Here is an 11,406-nt window from a genome sequence, read left to right as displayed (position 1 = left end):
CAGTGGGACAGGACTGGGCTGCAGGACAGGGCTGTATGTAGCCAGGTGAGAAGGGACTGCTGTGAATCCTGCCTGTGTTTCACCCTGTGTTTCACTCCCGGGATCCCTGCCAGAACTAGAGGGAGAAGAGCTGGCGCTGGGAGCAGAGCCCGGGAGCCCCGGCTGGGGTGCTGCAATGTTTGCCCGCTGCAACTCGGGCTGGGACAAGAGCAGAGCTCCGGGGCGGTCAGGATGCGCCCAGTCTGGGGCAGGGTCCGAGCACAGCGCTCTAACCCTGTGGAGATCACAGGAGGGGGTCGCTGCTGCTGGCGGTGGCAGGTAAGTCACCCACAAAAACAAGAAGGGCTGGCATGTGGGATCTGCCCCCTCCTCCCTCCTGTTTGCATTTCACCCATTCCTTGAAGCTTCCCCAGGGCCTGGATGAACAGGAACATGGCCGCACATCCCTCAGCCTTCAACACTAGTGGGTCTTGACCCTCCTGCACTGCTGATCCGGAGGCCCCAGGTACTCCTGGGCCGTGCCAGGGAGCTCAGGAGCTTTCCTTGCCCCAGCTCTCCTCCCTGAGACGGGTGGGCAGAGGGCTGAGCAGCTCCCCACAGAGGCACGCTGGCCAAAGGGACCCGCCAGGCCACCTGCTCGCTGCGGCCAGGCACCCTCACACGTCCACAACACAGTTGGGTGAGTTTGTCCGGATAGCGTCGGAGATCATCTTGGCTCCTGACTGGCCGATGCGGTTCCCCTGCAGGCTGGGAGCAAAGAGAAGAGGAGTTCAGGCTTGGACGCGAGGCAGAACAGGATCCTTGGTGGGTGTGAGAGATGCTCCCCAGCTTTGCGCCAGCATCATCTGCACCCTCCCTATGCCATCCAGGAGCTCTTGCTGGGACCCGGTCACAGATGACGCTGGGTTTGAGAGGCCAGAGGCAGCCAGGTGAGAAGCTGGAGAAGGCCCCTGGGGAGCTGGAGGGGCTGAGCCAGCACATCCCTGGGATATTTTTCAGAGTATTTGGCTTTTGGGGTGGTTCTTTGCCCCAGAGGCATCCCCAGAGAGGAGCTGTGGGGTTTGGAGCTGTGTGGGGATGGTGGCTGTCACACTGGCAGGAGCACAGGGCGCCCCTGCCCCACTGGGGAGGTCCCTGTAGGGCAGCCGGGAATGGGCAGTGCCAGTGGTGGGGAAGGTCCCTTGATGGTTCCTGTGGTCTCCCCCGTCCCTGCCTTACCATCCGGCTCAGTGGCCACTTACTTCACGTAGGTGAGGCCGTGGTTGCCCTTCAGAGCGGTGGCGATGCAGATGGCTCCGTCCATGCCCAGGGAGTTTTCCTGCAAGCTGTGGCAGGCAGGAGGGTCAGAAAGCACCAGCCGGGGAGATGGGGCCACCAGGAGGGAATGCATGGCATGGGCATTGGGAAAAGCCACCAGCTCAGGGGTTTGCCCCACTGAGAGCTGCTGGCCTGGCCATCCCCTCCCTGCTCCCTCCAGGAAGGTCTGGAAAGGCTCTTTCTGGCTTCCCCCGGGGAGTGGGATACTTACTTGAGCCGGCGGAGGCTGCGGTTCACCTTCAGCGCATTGGCCATCGCCTTGGCCCCTGCCACGCCAATGGAGTTTCCCCGCAGGCTGCGGATGAAGGCGGGTGGTGAGGAAGGACAGCCCGGGATGGCCCCGTGCTGTCCGTGGGCAAGAGGAGGAGGTGGGAGAGGTGGCCCCACACCAGTGAGTCAAGGGACAGGCAAACCAAGTCTGGTAGGACACGATGCAAGGGTGGAAGTGGTGCTGAGCTAAGGAGCCGGGTCTCGGACACCCCCAGGGCACAGTGTGGCAGCCATGGGGACTTGGTGGCCCCACCAAGCACTTACTCCAGGATCTGCAGGCTCTTGTTGACCGTCAAGGCTTCTGCCAGGGCTTGGGCACCAGCTGCGCCAACTGAAGCTACCTGCAGGCTGCAAGAGAGCGAGGACCCTTCAGCGCATGTCGTGAGGTGGCCATGGTGTGCTAATTAGACAAGCTAATAGACAGGCTGCGATGCCAGGGCCCCGCAGCAGCCTGGACACTCACTGGAGATCTGCCAGGGTCGTGTTGACCTTCAGTGCGGCGGAGAGGGCAGCCATTCCCTCATCTCCGATGGCGTTCTCCTGCAAGCTAAGACATGCAAGTGCTACATCTGCCCGTGGCCCGGGGAACCCGGGAGCAGGGAGACAGGCAGCGAGCAGAGGGCACAGTGTGCTGGGCTTTCCCAAATGGCTTGGGGGGGCCCTGGGCCACCATGCACGTACAGCATCCCCAGCCAGGGACATGCGATGGGAACACGGGATAGACTGGAGCGCATGGAGGTGGCAGCAGGCAAAGCCACCTCCCTTGGAGCAGCGTGAGGGCAGAGTCCTTGGGCAGGTCCCAGCAGGAAGATGCTGCCCAGGATCTGCCCGCCCGTGTCCCCACTTACTCGAGGCTGGCCAAGCTGCCGTTGGACTGTAGTGCTTGTGCCAGGGCCGTGGCGGCTTTTGCCTGGATGAAGTTCCACTGCAAGCTGCGAACGGGAGAGAATGGGAGGTGAAGTCCGGGGCTGCGAGGACACCCCAATCCCTGCAGGCTCAGCACCCACTGCTCCCATCCAGCGTGGTGGAGGCTGGGAGGTGACCCATGTGCAAGATCCCGGGGGTCCATCCGGAATGGCACAGCACACGTCCCGTGGCAGGGTGACCCGCTCTCGCAGCCTGGAGGGGCTGAAGCCCAGGAGCAGTGTCCCTGCCCTGCATCCACGCAAGGGGCTTCAAAACCATCCAGGTCCAAGGGGAAACTTACTGGAGGGACGTGAGCGCCCGGTTCTCTTTCATCGCTAAAGCGATGGCCTTGCCGCCTTCGTCGTACAGCAGGTTTGCAGCTAAGCTAGAGGCAGGGGACAGAGGACACAAGTCACACACACAGAGTTTGGGACAACTCCAGCGACACCTCGCAGCAGCGTGGGTGCCCTCCTGGGGCCTGTGGGACTTACTCCAGCTTCCTGAGGGTGCTGTTGGTTCGCAGGGCACGGGCGATGGCAGGGCCCCCCTCCTTGCTGATGGAGTTCTCCCGCAGGCTGGGGAAAGACACGGGGCTGGGGAGCGGCGGCCGAGGCCAGGGCATCGGCTGCTCCCCCTCGCCTCCCCGCTCTGGGGCTGAGACCATCTATTGCAACGGGCAGTCTGTCTGACTTGCGTCCCCATCAGCATCTGCATCCCCATTCCCTGCGCATCCTACAGCGGTGGGCACCGGTGCCATCGGGGCTTTTTCCCAACCTCCTGTCCCTGCTGTCATCGTTTCGTTGCCAGACACGGCAGAACCGATACTGTCCCAAGGGGAGAAAGCTAACGATGGAGAGAAGATGCTTGCAGCCAGAGGAGGGACAGAGGCTACTTTCAGCATCCCAGAGCACTTGTGGAAACAACCAGGCACAAGGAAAAGTTCTTGCGTCCCGCGTCCCGGCAGCAGCTTTTGGCCAGGGTGGCCGGAGGGACTGTCACTTACTTGAGGTTGATGAGTCCCTTGTTGGAGCAGAGAGCCGCTGTCAGCGCGGTGACCCCGGCGCTGCTGATGGAGTTGCTCTGGAGACTGAGACAAATGGGGGAAGGCATGAGGACAGGCCAGGCTTGGCATCACGGGGTGGTGTTTGGGGCAAAAAGTGCCCATTTGCCCGTTTCACTCAGAAAGGCATCTCCCAGCCACGGGAGCCGGGGGAGCTGAGGCTGAAGGACCAACTTTGGGAGCAGCCAGGCCAGGATCAGCATCTCCTGGTCACCGTGGCAGCACCAGCCCCACTGAGCAGAGGTGACAGGGCTTGCCAGCACTTTGGGGCAGCGTGTCCCCAGCCGGCCATCACCACGGCTGCCAGCTCAGCTGGGGATGCGGTTCCTGCAGTCTTTGGGTCCTTGTCACACCGTGGAAAGTCAGTGATGAACCCAGGGCACAGCAGCTTGTCCCCAGGAGCCATCAGCCCTCTGCTCTAGCTGGGTGGGACGAGCTGTCCTCTCTGGCTGCTGTTCCCAAGGGGGATGAAGGTTGCAGCATCCCACCCTGACTCTGCCAGGCCCCAGCCCGTTACCTTCCTCGTTGGCCAATTCCCATCATATTTGAGAGAGAGACAAGGCCCAAAGCTACTAGTATCCTCCAAAAACGGGGCGGGGGGGGAAAATCATCATCTGGGTTGAGGATTAACTCCTTCAGTGCTCCCTTGGTGAAGGCAAGGCCAGTCCGGCTGCTGCCGGCGTTGCCTGGGGCTGCTGCACGGTGCTTCAGCCTTGCACGGAGCACCCACAGCCCCGTGCCCCTCCAGGGAACGTTGGGTGGGAGAGATGTGGGGAGAACCTGGGGCAGTACGAGAGGCTCTGGGGGCAAAGGAGGAAGCCTGGAGAGGGTGGGAGGTGCTGCTGGAGTGAGGAGGCTGGACTGGGCTCTGTTGGGCAAGCAGGAGACCAGGCGTGGAGGGGGGACTTACTCGAGGCTTTGCAGACTGTGGTTCATCTTCAGAGCTTCGGCCAAGGCGACCGAGCCGTTGTCTCCTACTGAGTTGCTGGAGAGTCTAAGACACAAGAAGAAGAGCAGGCATTACCGGCAGCTGCGCTGCAACCGGTTTAGATCTGCCGGCAAAGGATTCGTCTCCCCCAGGCTCTTTCTGCTCCAGCAGTAAGCATGAACTTGCTGTGGTCTCATTTCCAACCTACATACACCTCTACTTGTGTGTTGGTTTTGAGCTGAAATAGCTTTTAATGTATCCACAGGGCCTGGAGACCTGCTGCTTGCCTCTGCTGGAGGGAAGACTTGGCCTCTCGGTTCTTTACATGATTTCCTACATCCCCGGAGATAAGGAAAGCATCTCCGCAGGATCGCTCCGAAAGCAGCGCTGCAGTCCTTGCTCCTCCTCCACCCATGCCAACCCCCGTGGGCAAAGCTAGCAGAGTTCATCCTGCCTGCGTCCCATGGCCCAGCCCCCTGCCCATCACTCCTGCCCGCGGATGCCGGGAGACGTGGCGCTGGCACGGCCAACCCTCCGCCTTGTGCTGCTCTTACATCAGCTCCTTCAGGCTGCAGTTCTTCTTCAGCGCCTCCGCTATTTTCCTGGCTCCGTGGGCTCCAATAGCATTTTTCTGCAAGCTGCAAAGGTGAGGAAGGCACCCATAAGTATCGGGTGCCACGTCCTCATCAGTGGCACCTCGGTCTGCTGGGTGGCTGGGAGGGGGGACAGCAGGTCTCTGTCACTCACTGCAGGGTCGTCAGTCTGTGGTTGGTCAACAAGGCCTCTGCCAGGAAGGTGGCACCGTCCTCCTTGATGGCGTTGTGCTGCAGGCTGCAAGGAGAGAGGATTGAAGCCGTGCGCAGCAGCCACTGCAGTGGGGCAAGGGGCTGCGCAGGGTGGTGGTCACCTGCCCTGGGATTTGCTTGCCCCCATCCCAGGTGTAAGAAGGGCATCTGGCCCCCAAGCATCCCTGCCTGGGAGTCTCCCTCCCTCCTCTCCCATGGGAGATGCCTCCTCCCATGCACCGGCACCGTAGGAGCTCCCACACGAGGGATGGACCTGGACCTCAACCCCAACCCACCGAAGCTGAGAGGCAGGTGAGTCCCAGCACCTCTGGCCCAGGGCTGCCCCGGTCACCGGGTCTCGGCCAGCTGCACTCGTGCTGGCTGCCCGGCACAACCAAACCAGGTTGTGCCCAGGGTCTCCCGACCCGCTGGCCCTCGAGGTGGGGAAAACCTCGATGGGACAGGAGAGGGCTGGATGGGGCTTGTCCTGGGGATCTGCTCCTGGAGGTGCTGCAGAAGTTGAGACTTACTTCAGGGAGAGCAGGACTTGATTTTTTTTCAGCGCATCAGCCAGTGCTTTTGCTCCGGTGGGGCCGATGGAGTTGCTCCGCAGACTGGGGCGAGACGGGCAGAAAAGCCAAGGTTAGCAAAGCCAGAGTGGCATGTGCCCAGTTTAAGCCAAACGCCTCCACGTGGCACAATCTCAGGCACTGCTGAGGTGGGACGTCAGGCTGGCAGCTCGCAAGAGTTACGTTCACCTCTTGAGCGGTGGTGGCTTTGGGGGCTGGAGACCCTCCCCAGCTCGGTCAGGCTGAGTGGGATCTGGCCCCGCTGCGGCTACGGGAATGGTTCCCAGTGGGGAACGTGTGCGTGGAGGGAGCTGGTAAAAAGGGAACACTTACTCCAGTGCTGTCAGGCTCCTGTTCACCATCAGCGACCTGGCCAGTGCTTTGGCTCCCTTATTGCTGATCTGATTTTCTGCCAAGCTGCCCAGAAAAAGAAAAATCGGGTGTTTTTCAGGGGGAGAAAGAGGCTTTCACAGTCCTGGCATGTCCCAGGACGCAGGTGGGGTGGGTGAGCAGAGGAAAGCCATGGGGAGCATTTGGTTCATGGTACAACCAGGCAAAGTGGTGGATGCTCCAAGGTCTGCTTTCCTGGAGTGAACACCAGGCAGCAGATTCCAAGGACAGGGTGGAAAGGGAGTTTCTAGATTTAAAATTCATTCACGTCATAAAAAGGGAGCTCAGATCGCAGCATGGGGGACTCTGTACACAGCCACGAAGAAGGGCAGGGAGGTGGAGAAAGTGGGGACCCATCTGTCTGGGGACAGGCGTCTCCCTGCATGGGGGTCGGGAGCCCATCCCCTCCATCCGTCAGATGCTCTGTGCAGAGCCACAGGTGTCCAGCAAACAGCCGGGACCTTGGGAAGCAGTTTGTTGGGATAAGACATGGATTTCTACCCAAATTTTTAGGAACAGCGAGGAGGTAACGGTCCCAGGAAGGCTGGGTGAGACAGCCTGCCCAGCCTCCACGAGGACACAGGAGGTAAGGTCACCATGCCGGGGTGCAGGAGATCGTGTGGGGCAGTCCTTGGCAGCGGGCACCCTAGGGAGCCAGTGGGGGAGATGTTCCTGGAGGACCCTCACCCTGATTTCTGAGGTGCCCCCAGCTCCACTCTGCACCCCCAGGAAGAGCCCGTCTGCCCTGGGCCAGGTCCTACCTGAGCTTCTGGATCTGGCAGTCCTTCACACTCAGCACGCTGCCCAGCAGCTCCATCACGTTGTCCTTAAACTGGTTATTGTCCAGCCTGGAGAAGATACAAGGAAAGAGCAAAAGCAAGTGTTTTGGAGAACAGAGAGTGGAGAAAGGACAATCGAGGACTGGATGGTAACATAGCCCTCCCATGACATCTGCCCTTCACAAGTGGAAAACCTCAAGCGCAGAAGCAAAACTGACCCAGTGCCACCCCCAGGACAGCGCTCTGCTGATGGACAATGTTGGTGGGCCCACGTCTCCCATCGATACATGGGATTTTGAGTCGCAGTCCAGCATCCCTGCTTGCTTCTCCCAGTGCAATCCCACCGGGACTCACCTGAGGTTGTGGCAGAAGAGGAGCTGAGAGAGCAGGCTCTTACAGACGTTGTAGGTGAGGCAGTTGGAGAGGTTCGTCTCCTCCATGCAGACGTCAGAGACCTGCAGGAGATAAGCCAGGGCAGAGCAGTTCACGGGAGTGAGCATCCCGGCCAACCGCTCGTTCTTCATTGCTTCTTCCACAGTCTTAGCAATTTCCGTGTGCTGAATTTCATACAGGCAGTGCATGGTGTTCACTGTCCGCGAAGAGATGACGTAGTCAGTGTTCAGGCAGCCCTGGAGGAAGCCAATTGCTTGGCTCCTGAAGCTGTTGTGCTCGTCCCTCACCAGCAGCCACCCAGAGAGCAGCTTGTTCACCTGCGGGGAGAGGAGCCCAGAGAGAAAACGCACAAAGATGTCCAGCTGCCCGTCCTCTGCCTGCAGCGACCTCTGAACAGCACTCTTGAAGTGGTTGAGGAAACCCAACTTAGGCCAGGACATCCCGCTCTCCGTGAAGAGGTCAAATATTGCCCGCTTCGCAGCCGTGTAATAATAAATAGCCGCTAGAAATTCCTGTATGGTTAAGTGGGAGAAGTAGTAGGCTGTGAAGGACTGCATCTCTTCTTTGAGTAGAAGTCGACTGCACAAGCTGCTCTGCAGCAAGGAGAGGTCGATGCCATACGCCTTCATGTCCTGCTCGTAAAACACATATTTCTTTTTGAGCAGCCCATAGAAGGCCAGTCTGCCCAGGCTGCCCACTATCTTCTTGCTGTTGTTCACCGCTTGCTCGATCCTGAGTGTTTCTCTCGACTTTTCTGGCCAGTCGCTGCTCAGAGTCATTTTAAAATAATAGGAGTAGATTTCTGATAGGGTCTTAGGGACAACAGTCGTTTCTTGGGATTGATCAGTGCTGTTTTTTAGGTAATAACCGATTGAGGAGCCAGATATCCAGCAAAAGCCAGGAACGGTGCACATGACGTGTAACGACCTGTTAGCCCTGATGTGATGCAGGACTTGGCCAGATAGGTCTCTGTTGTCAAGGAACATCTGGTCCAAGAAGTCCTTCATCTCTGCAGTTCCGAAACCTCGTATTTCCGTCATCCGGTCAACAAGCCCGCCGGGGATTTGGCTGGCTGCCGTTGGCCGCGACGTGACCCAGACAGAAGCCTCCTGCAGCAGGTTGCCACGTATAATGTTGGTGATCAGGTTTTCCACTTGGATCTCCTTTTTGGGATCGGTGCATACTACCGTGTTGGAAAAATCCAAAGGCATCTTGAACTCATCCAAGCCGTCGAGGATCAGCAGGGTCCTGGCGGCTCCCGCCGAGATGCAGTTCGGCTCGGTGATGTGAGGGAACGCCGAGCGGATGAGCCTCTCGGCAGAGAGCTTCTCGTAAGTGTTGAGCTCCCGGAAGGTGAGGGGTAGCACAAAGATGATGTCCCTGTTGATTTCCCCCTTCGCCCAGGTGTAGACAAACAGCTTCACCAGTGTGCTTTTGCCAATCCCGGCCACTCCGATGGTGACAGAGATCCGAGGTGGGATGCTGACCTTGGAGAGAGGCAGGAAGAGCTTCTCCAGAGGGATGCTCTTGGATGCTCTTCGTAGGCCTTTGGTGGCTTCGATCTGCAGGATGTCATGCTCCTTCTGCTGGATGTCGGTCAAGCCTTCCACCAGCAGCAGGTTCGTGAGTCGCTGGAGGGAACCCGTCTCCAAGCCATTCCCATAGTAGCTTTGGAGGCTCTCCAGGTGCTTCTGCACCATGGGTTCTGCACAGAGAGAAATGAAACGTGGGGGTGAGGAGGATGGTAACCACAAGTGCAAATGAGAGACACTGCTTCACTTTTCTGCCATGCCCATGCAGAGGGGAAACTGCACGGAGCCCTTATGTCCGCGCAGAAAGGTATATGCCACGGCCCAGAGGGCACTAATAGGCTTAAATGGCCCTGACCAGCCTCACGCATTGGTTCAGGAGCCCATTTAAGCTCAGCCCTGGGCCTTCAGCCCCTGCCTAAACTATGTTGTAGGAGCACTCGTCTACAGCGCCATCGTGCCTGTGCCTGCTATGGACCTTGTTGATCTGGACCTTGATCTTGGACCTCATTGCTCTGCACTTGCCTGGTGACCACTGGAGTGTGCTTGAACCTGGTTGCCCTCACTGGACCTGATCCTGACCTCTGGATTGACTTCCTGGCTTGACCTCAGCTCTGCCTCATCGCCATGGACTTGTCTGATGAGTTGGACTCCTGGCTGAACTTGGTAACCCTCTCTGGACCTGTCCTCCTCACCTGCCTCAGGTACCATGGCCCCTGGTACAGCGTATTTAAACCCTCCAGCAAAGGCTGGACAAGCAGGGGATGGTGCTGTGAGAGATTCAGAGCAGACACCAGCCAAGGTTAGAGCCTTCCAGCCAGGAGGGGAAACCAGGGAAACCTCTCCTGGCAAGAGAGTTGCAAGGAGAGCCTGAAGTTGGGGCAGCCACCAACGGATGGGTCCAGAGATGCCCAGCCGTCCTCCTCCTGCCGTCCCCCTGTTCCCAGCCCAGCTGCTGGGAGTGACTGGTGTGATCTGGACGTTGAGGACATTAGAGACTCCTCGGGCTGCCCAGAGAGGTGTGCTGAGGGCAGCGGAGGGGCTGGAAGAAGGTCCCTCAGACCTGGCAGAGAGCCCTTGTTACCCCCTGGCTGTGTCCTTCCCCAGCAGAGACCCTGAGATGGCACCGTCACTTGCATGGACACTCCCATCGGAGCTGCCGACTCTGCCCAGCTCTGTGCACATCTTGGGGTGCTCCAACAATCGCCCACAGCCAGGACATGTGTGAAACACCCCTCATTGGGTCCGAAGTGGACTGCCTACCATAGACAGTGATGTGAAGGTAGAGCTGGGAATTGGTGGTCTCGATGAAGGTCTGCAGGGACTGGGAGGCGTAGCTGCCCTTGCCAGCCAGGACGTCCACCACTGCCCTCACCTGCTCGGGCAGGGAGCTCGGCTCCTGCACCCGGCTGGCCTCCTCCGCCGTGAGGAGGTCCAGCCTCCGCAGGTAGCAGATGATCTCCTCCAGGAACTGCGGTGAGATGGACCTCACCAACTGCTTGCGGTAGCGATTGATCCAAGCCTCTGCGGGAGAGGAGAGCAGGAGAGTTGGGTCTTGAATAAGCCCTGGGCACATTGCTCGGGGGTGATGGGGAAAGGCAGCAGTGGAGCACCCCATCTGACTCTGAAGGTAGCAGGGGGTAAACTAGAGCCCTCCAGAGTGACCTGCCAAAGTCCTCCTTGAGATGATGCCATCCCAAAGCTGTGGCAGGCTGTTTTGTTAGGAGCTGCTTGGTCAAGGCAGCAGCTCTCAAAACTGGAGTCAAAGAAACCGAAGAACACAATCATGAAATGACATTTCCTCCTGGAAACCAAGCCCATGCAACGATAAAAGTCTGAGCAAGATCATTTCTCTTCGGAGACAGCCGTTCCCCCTGTGCCAGCACAGTGGTCCCCAAGCCCTTGGACTAGGAACCACTGCCAACCCTCACACCTTGGTGCCGAACCTCGTCCCATTTTTGAAACCGAAACTCAGCCAAGGTGATGGATCTCCACCTGTCCAGCCACCACTCACCTTCCATCAGAGGCCTTCAGTGACATGGGTGATCCCTGGGCGAGGAGCGCTGTGTTGGCAGCAGCACGGCCGTCCCATGGACCACCCCGTGTTCTCCCGGCCGGCTCACAGCATCAGTTGAGGCTCCTCAGCCTTTATCCATGTTTCTGGTGGAAGAAGAGGAAAAGCATCAGCAGCAGTGTGGGCGGGGGTCCACCTTGAGCTAACGTGGTGCTGACTGTGGTTGAGCCAAGGGTCCATTCGTCAGTTTTTGGCTAAGACCAAAGTCCCCGGCACTGTGGACCTGGCAGGGGCAGAGCCGGGACCATCACACTGCAGCATCTTTGCCTAGACCTTATGTGCTACAAACTTGGTGCCTTCACCACCACCACTTATGCCGGTGCCTTTCTCAGGCAGAGTGATTGCATTAATCGCCCTGACGATGCCCCCGTGCCATCCGTCGGCCACCCGGTGAGCGCCTGAGTGC

The 11,406-nt window shown here is 59.0% G+C and overlaps 1 protein-coding gene across 1 annotated transcript; it reads right to left on the bottom strand.

The window, feature by feature from the left end:
• Positions 1-656: 656 nt before the first annotated feature.
• Positions 657-10,966, bottom strand: NLRC3 (NLR family CARD domain containing 3). The gene is made up of 18 exons (XM_059826533.1): positions 10,941-10,966; positions 10,302-10,450; positions 7,359-9,102; positions 6,987-7,073; positions 6,169-6,252; positions 5,797-5,880; positions 5,229-5,312; positions 5,036-5,119; positions 4,464-4,547; positions 3,497-3,580; positions 2,985-3,068; positions 2,795-2,878; positions 2,436-2,519; positions 2,051-2,134; positions 1,852-1,935; positions 1,529-1,612; positions 1,242-1,325; positions 657-747 (listed from the first exon to the last, which is right to left on the bottom strand). Exons 1-18 carry the CDS (start codon positions 10,964-10,966, stop codon positions 657-659), a joined length of 3,189 nt encoding a protein of 1,062 aa, XP_059682516.1.
• Positions 10,967-11,406: the final 440 nt, after the last annotated feature.

Source organism: Gavia stellata, chromosome 18 (assembly GCF_030936135.1).
Source record: "Gavia stellata isolate bGavSte3 chromosome 18, bGavSte3.hap2, whole genome shotgun sequence".
Lineage (NCBI taxonomy): Eukaryota > Metazoa > Chordata > Aves > Gaviiformes > Gaviidae > Gavia > Gavia stellata.
The sequence above is the reverse complement of the archived record's forward strand: the minus strand, read 5'-3'. Positions and strand labels throughout refer to the sequence as shown.

What these genes read in the sequence shown, in the direction of transcription:
- NLRC3 (XM_059826533.1), bottom strand. Translation starts at nt 10,966, where the DNA reads ATGTCACTGAAGGCCTCTGATGGAAG. An exon ending in CGAGCTCCCTGCCCGAGCAG is followed by an intron (nt 9,103 to 10,301) that starts GTGAGGGCAGTG and finishes CTCTCTGTGCAG; the next exon opens with AACCCATGGTGCAGAAGCAC. An exon ending in ACGACCCTGGCAGATCTCCA is followed by an intron (nt 1,936 to 2,050) that starts GTGAGTGTCCAG and finishes GCTCTCTTGCAG; the next exon opens with CCTGCAGGTAGCTTCAGTTG.